General features: G+C 38.0%; 1 protein-coding gene across 1 annotated transcript; it reads left to right on the top strand.

Moving 5' to 3' along the window:
- The first annotated feature begins 5,454 nt into the window (after nucleotides 1-5,454).
- Nucleotides 5,455-7,695, top strand: LOC110893228 (FK506-binding protein 5-like). The gene is made up of 2 exons (XM_022140344.1): nucleotides 5,455-5,811; nucleotides 6,205-7,695. Exons 1-2 carry the CDS (start codon nucleotides 5,455-5,457, stop codon nucleotides 7,693-7,695), a joined length of 1,848 nt encoding a protein of 615 aa, XP_021996036.1.
- The last annotated feature ends 1,284 nt before the right edge of the window (nucleotides 7,696-8,979 follow it).

Genomic DNA, 8,979 nt, shown 5'->3' with positions numbered 1-8,979 from the left:
TGGTAAATTTGGTGCAAAAAGTAATGAAGGTTTCTTTGTAGGTTATGCGAGTCCACTGAAGAGAGTATTCGTTCCATGCCTGGGGAAGATTATTCAAGTTCAGCATGTTGATTGTCAGAAGCATACTGCTCCACCATAACTTCCCGGAAAAAGATTGTTGTTTGACTATGACAAACTCTGGGAGTCTTTCCAACTGCCGACTAAGCCAAGTGAGGAGGAACTTGCACTATAGTACCAATATCAGCAATCTATGTCACAAGAACAAGTGCCAAGACCGCTAGTAGTTTCTCTGTCCACCGAGGGTTCAAATGATCACGAGGCCGGTCCAAGTGGAATTGCTCACGAACCTCCAGAGGAACCAACTCCAACATTTGATCAATTTGACGACTCAGAATCAGAACCCGATCCGATGTTTGACGAGGAACCAAATGTTGCAACTTCGGAAGCTGTGGATCACACGGGTGATCAGGATATCACAAACTTGCAATCGGAAGTGAGCGTGCCAGACACAGTCATGCCAAGAACCTTGTCTTATCATCCTTCAGAACAAATAATTGGAGATCTTCATAGTGGAGTGAAAACGAGAGATCAAATTAACAAAGCCCTTACATGTTTTTATTCTTCTGTAGCTCCTTTGCAGGAAGAATTCTCACTGAAATGTTTCATCTCGTAGGTTGAACCAAGAACTTATAAAGAAGCTTTGACAGAGGAAAGCTGGGTTAATGCTATGCAGGAAGAGCTTCAGCAGTTTGAGAAGTTAGGAGTCTGGAGATTGGTGGATCTTCCGGAAAATCAAAAGCTGATCAAAACAAAGTGGGTATTCAAGTGTAAGCGGGAGGATAGAGGGGTGATTGTGAGAAACAAAGCACGTTTGGTAGTACAAGGTTTCAGTCAGCAAGAAGGCATCGACTTTACCGAAGTGTATGCGCCAGTTGCTAGGCTTGAGGAAATAAGAATCTTCCTAGCATTCGCGTCTTGGAAAGGATTCAAAGTCTACCAATTAGATGTTAAATCTGCATTCCTTTATGGCAAAATCAAAGAAGAAGTATATGTTGGACAACCGCTGGGGTTTACTGATCCAGTGCACAAGAACAAAGTCTATCTTCTCGATAAAGCGCTTTACGGACTACACCAGGCCCCGAGAGCCTGGTATGAGACGCTTTCCCAACATCTTTTGGCCAACGGGTTCATCAGAGGGACGGTCGATAGCACTCTGTTTACAAAAGAGGTTGCAGGACATCTATTAATCGTGCAGATTTACGTTGATGACATAATCTTTGGTTCGACAAATGACGAATTATGCAAAGAATTTGAGAAGGTTATGAAGAAAAATTTTGAGATGAGTTCGATGGGGGAGATGAAGTTCTTCCTAGGGATACATGTTGAGCAAATGCCCGAAGGAATCTTCATTCACCAAACAAAATACGTGAACGATGTTCTGGAAAAAGTTCAACATGTCTGAATCTACTCCAACATCAACCCCCTTGGCTCAAAATCATGGGATATATCCAGACGAAACCGGTGAAAAGGTGGATGAGACGTACTACCGGTCAATCATTAGATCCTTAATGTATCTGACTGCGTCCAGACCTGACATCATGTATCCAACTTGTCTATGCGCCAGATATCAGCCCAGCCCGAGACAGTCACACCTGACAATTGTGAAGCGAACTTTACGGTATCTTAAAGGCTGCCCAAGCACCGGCTTGTGGTATCCTAAGTCTGGTGACTTTTCTCTTACTGGTTACGCTGATTATGATTTTGGAAGCTGCAAGCAAAATGCAAAGTCCACCACTGCAGGCTGTTAGTTCTTCGGAACTCGACTAGTCACCTGGCAGTGCAAGAAACAAACCTCAGTCGCTCTCTCTACGTGCGAGGCTGAATATGTTTCGGCTTCGAGCTGTTGCTCTCAGATCCTCTGGATCCAGCAGCAGATGAGGGACTTTGGTTTGCAGTTCTTGGACACGCCAATCTACGTGGACAATGAGGCAGCAATAAACATAACTAAAAACCCGGTTCACCATTCTAAAACGAAACATATAGAAATTCGACATCATTTCATCTGTGATTGTCAGGAGAAGAAATTGATTCGAATCGAACATGTACACACCGATGATCAGAAAGCTGATTTTTACACAAAACCTTTTGATAAAAAGAGATTTAACTATCTTTTGAAATTAAATGGGTTGAAAAATTTGTTTTCTAGGAGGGTTGTTGAGTGTGAAGCCGAGGAGGACAGCGATCAGAATTGATCCACGTCGTGTTGTCAAGTTTTTGTACAGTTTGTTTTCTGCTTTTGATAAAACCAAAAACACAAAAATATGTTTTTGTTTTTAGGGGGAGAAAGTTTGCAGAAAATCCAAAAACATGATAAAATTTCAAAATCCAAAAACATTGAAAAACTGAAAATGAGTTTGTGTAAAAAGGGGAAATGATAGTACATCAGCTAGACAGATGTAGTACGCTAAAGAAATGTAAAGTTAAAATGTGTTAAGCAGTCTCGCTGATGATGTGCCGATAGGTTTTTATACATTTAGTAAGTTTGTTTGGGATATAAACATAAATAACAACTTGCTTTTACGTGAGGAACATCTCTCGGATATATAGGTAACCCCTGAAATTCTGTTTGGGATATCTGGGGTATTATACCAAGACTTCTGATTTTGCGGAAGCAATAGCCTAGTCCTCGTATAATACTCTACACTGCTTTATTCATAAAGCCTCCCCTCAGCATAAAAAATGATGAAACATTGAAAGATGCTAATCATGTGCTGTTGTAAAAAAGATTCCCAAAGGGAACCCACCGAAAGTCGAGCCATCATCTCTCTGATTGAACGGAAGTTCTAGCCTGAGCTCTCATGGCCTTGCATTCACCCAAATACAGATATCATTAGTGTGCACTCACCTGAACAGATTGAAATTTGTCTTTAAAACACTAAATTCGTATCTTGAACAGATTGAAATTTGTGTGAAAATTTAAGAGGATCAGTATATCGACAATCAAAGCGAATTGTTTAATGCTTTATATGAAATCAAAGCTTAATGGTACATGTATTTTGTCAGCAGCTGATATGATCCCCTAACACGCTCACCAAAAATATTTGTGTACAGTTTATTGTTTATCAAAATCATTTCCTGTTTTCTTAGCAAAGTATTATAAAATACAAAAGATTTGATTTTCATCTTATTTTCGACAACAGACGTTGGGGATCTGATGATCAAAGTCTTATGTGCTGAACAAGTTTGGATCATGAGAGTTGGATAAGCAAAAGATTGTGAAAAAGGTGTTGGTAATTGCTCAAAAAGTTCAAAAGTTCATTAATTTGAACTTAAATCTGTTTCAAAAGTCAGCAAACTTCATAATTTGGTCAGCCAAGGTCATTAACTTGGACTTGGCAGACTAAGCAGTTGACCAGGGTCATTAACTTGGACTTGGTTAACTGGGTGTGATGGTAAAAAGTCAAAAAGTTAAAATTTAAAAAAAAATTGAAAAATTGAGATTTCAAACGGAATGACTATTTCGCACAAAATAGCCATTCCGCTTCAAAGTTGATTTCGCTTGAAGATGTCAAATGTTCATTTCGCACGAAATAAACTCGTCTATAAATAGGGAACTCATTTCGCTTGAAGGTATCTGTTTCATCATTTCGCATCAAACACTCTGTCAGACGATTTCACGCGAAATCATCAATTTCACCGATTTCAAGCCATTATCTTGCCTGTTTGTTGATCATAATCTGATTTTAAGTTGGTTTACTCAACTTATAATCATGGGAAAGGTAGGATTCATGTTGATTTGAACCGAATCGACTGATTGTCGATGAACAGATGTTTCATACTTAGATCTAGGGTTTATTTGTGAATAAAAATGAACGATAATCACACCCATGAACTCGGAATGTGATGTAGATCTGATTTAGGGTATCAATTTCAATCAAAAAGTCTGTTTTCGTATGTACTCGGTAGATCAGGATCTTCGGACTTTGATCTAGGTTGATTGTTTGGTCAAAATTGAAAATAAAACAAACCCATGTGCTCGGAATCTGTCATAGAACATATCTAGGGCATCAATTTCATCATCAGTTCATGTTTTGGACACCTGAAAATTCATTGTTCATAGATGTGTTTTCAAACGAAATGATAAGCTATTTCGTACGAAATGGCATATTGATAAATGTATCAAATTCAAACGAAATGACTATTCCGTTTGAAATTGATTTCATTTGAAATCTTACCTTTCCATTTGAAAGATATTTCGTTTGAAACTGAGTATTTCGCATGAAGTATTCATTTCGCTTGAAAACTTCTTTTCGTGTGAAATGTCATACTACTTAAAATGGTCATTTTGCTTGAAATGACATTTCGTGTGAATGAAGTATATCTTGTTTTTTGAGATATGTTCAAAGTGTTAACTTGTGTTTATATTGGATCTTTCAGGCTTCGATTGTGCAGTTCGATCCATTACACAACATTTGTTGTGTGTACGATGAAAAGCTTCCGAAAATGGCTGTGTTCAAAGAAATTCTGGAGTTTATGAAGAGATTACCTATTTAGAAGGCTTTAACTAATCAGCATCTTCTTTTTGAGTCGCACATTAAGCGTTTCTGGAAGAATGCAAAGTATGATGAAGAAAGCAAAACGATAACTTCGATTGTGAGCTTGGATGGTAAAGATAAACCGATCATCATTACAGAACAACTTATTCAAGAAGTGTTGGATTTTCCCGACGATGAAAACTCTCCGACAAAGTTTCCAGAAAGGATGGTGAATGATTGTATGCTAAGGATGGGATATAGTGGACCACTGAATAGTGCTAACTACTTGAAAGCATGTTTTTCCAAGCCTTACAAATTCTTCATTCATTCAATCGTTCATGCACCGAGTCACAGGAAGGGTGGTTATGATGTCATGAGGGATTATCAGATGAACATGGTGACGGCACTTGTATTGAACAAGAAGTATAATTTTTCAAGAATCATTTTTCATTACATGAAGGAGAATATTACATCAAAAAGCAAAACATGGATCTATCCAAGATTTGTACAGATGATACTAGATCATGCTTATCCAGATCTTGAGAAAGATGAAAATAATGATTTGTTGGCGTTGTTCCACATGGATAATGAAACTTTGAAAGTATTGGCCAGATATCACAAAAATCATCCGGAATCAACAACAATAGCAGAATTCTTTGGTTTTATCAAGGATAAAAACTATCAAGATCCAGATCCAGTTGATCATCTCAAATGGAGGAATGATGAAGAGATGAAGGAAACAAGTGCAACTGATGAACTTAAAACGTTAGAAGGATTCAAAAACACAAGAAGTGAATGGTTTTTGAAAGATGTAAAAGAAAAGAAGAAAAGAGGAGGCGAGAGAACTCCTAAAGTACAAGCTGAGGAAGGTTCTTCGTCACAACCAAAGAAGAAGTGTTAAAAGAAAGTTGTTGAGACAATGTTGGTTGATGAATCAGAGGAGGATGAAACTGTAGCTGATGCTGATGATGAAGGAGGTCATGTTCGTTTATCTCCTGAACCTGAAAAATTGTTGAAATCTCTTAATGAATACAATGTTGAAGCTGAGAAAGCAACTGGTGAAGAAGGTGACAATGTAGAGAACAGTTCATCAAGCTCATCTGAATCAGAGATTGATGAAACTGAACATTTGAAAAGAATTAGAGCTGAAGTAGAAAAAGAAAAACAGTTAAAGAGAAAAAGGAGAGAGGAAAAAGATGATGATTTATACATTACATCTCCAGATCATGTTCAAACAGAAGTTCAAACACCACCATCATCTGGTGGTAGGAAGAAGGCTAGTGCAAGAAAGCGTGTCGTAACTACAACTGCTCGAAAGTTGACAATCAAGCTTAATCCTAAACGTGCATCAAAACCATAACCAAAACCACCTACTCCACCAAAACAACCTACACCACCTGAACCACAACAACAACAACCATCACCACATCAATCACCACCACATCAATCACCACTACATCAATCACCACCAAAACTGCCTACACCACCACATCTTTCACCACCACATCAATCACCAATTCTAGAACAACCTGTTATCACCTCACCACTTATTGTACAAACACCACCATCTTCACAACCACCTGTACAAACAACTCCTGGTTCTTCTGGATACAGAAATTTTCCATGTGTTGATAATATTGGAGATTTCAGTTTTGTGAATGATGAGCAGGTGAAGAAGGTGGAAAAGAAAGTAGAAAAAGTGTTAGTTGAAAATAAAAAATTGGTAGATAGTGAAAAGAAACTTGAAAAGCGTGTCAAGGCAGTAGAAGCTGAAAACTCGTCATTGTTGAAAAGAGTTGAAGCTGATCAGACTGACATTGATATTCTCAAAGTACGTATTGCTGAGTTAGAAGAGGAAAAGGCTCGGAGAGATGAGCAAAATGAGTATTTCAAACTAAAGAACAAAGAGTTAGAGGCTGCCAATGCAAAGAAAGAGCACGAGATGTTTATGGTGAACAAAGTGTTAGAAAATTTGATTGGGAAGTCTGTTGAACAAACGTTTGAAGAAATTCAGGTTGAAGAGGTGAGAGCTCGTCGTCAAGCTGCGATTGAAGCTGAGATGAAGAATAAGGGTAAAGGTGTTGAAGGTGTTTCTGAAGTTACTGAGAGGGCAATCGTTCCATCAACTATACTTGAGTCACCTATTCAAAATCCTCGTCCTATTTCTGCAGTTTCTGGTATATTTGAAGAAGATGTAGATGTTGATGATGTTGTAAATGTAGATGAAGAAGAGGATGATGATGAAAGTAAGAAAGATGATGCAGACGATGTGTTTTCTGCAAGTAGTGATGATGATGATGATGATGATGATGATGATGGGAATGACGATGATCAAGGTACCTCAGGCATTAAAGTTACTGAAGCTTCGAATGAAGAGAATGTTGATGATTATCTTCATGACGATGCAAATGAGGAGCCTGAGAATGCAGGAAGTGAGGGGGAGCATGTTGATGATCAGAATGTTGATGAAAGTGAAAATTTAATTCTGCGTCTTGAACTAGATGTAGAAGAAGGTGAAATCAGGCATACTTATACTCTGGATGATATCATCAAGATGACACACATTGATGAAAGTACTTTCAAGTTTGATTTCGAAGAAGAGCTAAATCAGTTCGACATCAATCAGCAGCCCGATTATCAGTATAAATATGTTGAAGAGGCTGACAATTATGATAGGGTTGAAGTCGAAGATTGTAGTGATGAAGAAAATGTGAATGTTGATACTTCTGACTTTCCAACGCTTGTTGAATTTTTCAGTCAAGCAAACATAGATGAGTTAAGAAGGAGAGTTGAAGAATGTTTAGAGGATAAAAACTTTGACGGAACGTTGAAAGATGAACAGCGGGAAGAGAGGAAGAAACGGTTCCGAAAAGACATTGAAAGAAAGTTTAAAAGGCCACTGAAGTTTTATAAGAGAGTCAGAGCTGTTTCACTGGGTGACATTATCAGTTGGGGCTTTCTGCCACAGGTTAATGCGTATGTTATCCGTCGAGAGTATGGAGTTCAGTATTTTGCATACATTCAGGATATCATGTCTTTAACCTGGTGGGATGTTGAAGAACTTTCAAAAGTTAGAACGTTGAATTATCCTATTAGAAAGCATGATGTGCCTGTTTGGGGTTTGATAAAGTTTAAAGCTTACAAAGAGTTTAAACACTAGAAGCCACACTATCCAAAGAAAGTAAGGAGAGTGGATCAAGTTACAGGCTCAGTAGAAACGATCTTGCAAATCAAGAAGCCAAGAGTGATAAAAAAAACATTACACTGCCGAAGATGGAGCAAGATTTCCATAAAGGGTTTGTGTGTTGGGTCTACAGCTGCTTGTCAACTGAAGCTGTGATCACATACAAGGTGGAAAATGAAGTTAGACATATCCACTTGTATGATCCGATATGGATTATCAACTGTTCAACAATAGACATTGAGTGTTTGTTCGTTAACAAGATCTGTTATAAAGCTGAAGACAAAGAGCAGGCAATATAGTTTCAGAAAGTTGTATCTATCTGCTTTTAGAAAGGAATTAATGCTGAGAGTGAATGGTCGTCTAAGTGGCGAAAGATAGAGAAAGAGGAAGCTATAAAAGCTGAGAAAGAAAGAAAAAAACTTGAAGGGAATAGAGGTAAATGGATGAGGATACAAGCTGAAGAAAAGATGAAAGCTGCTAAAGAAAATGAGAAGCTAAAGAGTGCATTGAGAAGAAAGCCGAAGCAAAGGGAGGAAAAGTTTAAGTCCCTGTGAAGCAAGTACTGAAGACAACCTGACTGAAGACTCCGGCAATATCCAAGGGGGAGTTTGTTAGTGCACGATGTCTATCGCCTACGTCAACAGTCTAGGTCATGTTGGTAGCTTGTAGTAGGGTTAAAAGTGTCAAATATGTAAAGTTATTTGTATTTGTAGTCATTTCGCACGAAATGGTTTTTGGCCATTTCGTACGAATTGAGGTTTTGGCATTTCGTACGAAATGGCATGTTACCATTTCGTGCGAAATCAGTTGCCTATATATAGGGATGTTTGGTTTTTCATTTGGTACGAAATAGAGAACCGTGTAATGAGGTGCTGCCAGTTTCTCTCCGTGTATTGACGTTGAAAATCAATGAAAAACCTGTTTTAAGTATAAATCTCTGTTTCTACACCTTTCTATCACCGATTCTCAGTTGCTAGACTGTTTCCGCCTCTCTAACAGCTTAGATTTGACTCTGAACGACTCATTCAGGTCGTATATCGATCCTACACATGATAAAAATTCAAGCATTTTATTCATATATATGTTATACATATTAAACTTGTTGCATGTTTATACTCAAAATCAATGTTTTAAAACACCATTATATAGGTTTCATACTTATACAATACACATTTATACTCGTTACACGTAAAACTGGCTAAAACACGCGAATTAATCAAACTTGGACCTTCGAGAGGAACAAAATACACCCTTCACATG

This window comes from Helianthus annuus, chromosome 12 (genome assembly GCF_002127325.2).
Source record: "Helianthus annuus cultivar XRQ/B chromosome 12, HanXRQr2.0-SUNRISE, whole genome shotgun sequence".
Lineage (NCBI taxonomy): Eukaryota > Viridiplantae > Streptophyta > Magnoliopsida > Asterales > Asteraceae > Helianthus > Helianthus annuus.
The sequence above is the reverse complement of the archived record's forward strand: the minus strand, read 5'-3'. Positions and strand labels throughout refer to the sequence as shown.

Bases quoted from the DNA above. Each gene is read 5' to 3' on its own strand.
- LOC110893228 (XM_022140344.1), top strand. From the start codon at position 5,455: ATGTTGGTTGATGAATCAGAGGAGGATGAAACTGTAGCTGATGCTGAT. The intron at 5,812-6,204 runs GCTAGTGCAAGA...AATGATGAGCAG, and splicing joins CATCTGGTGGTAGGAAGAAG to GTGAAGAAGGTGGAAAAGAA.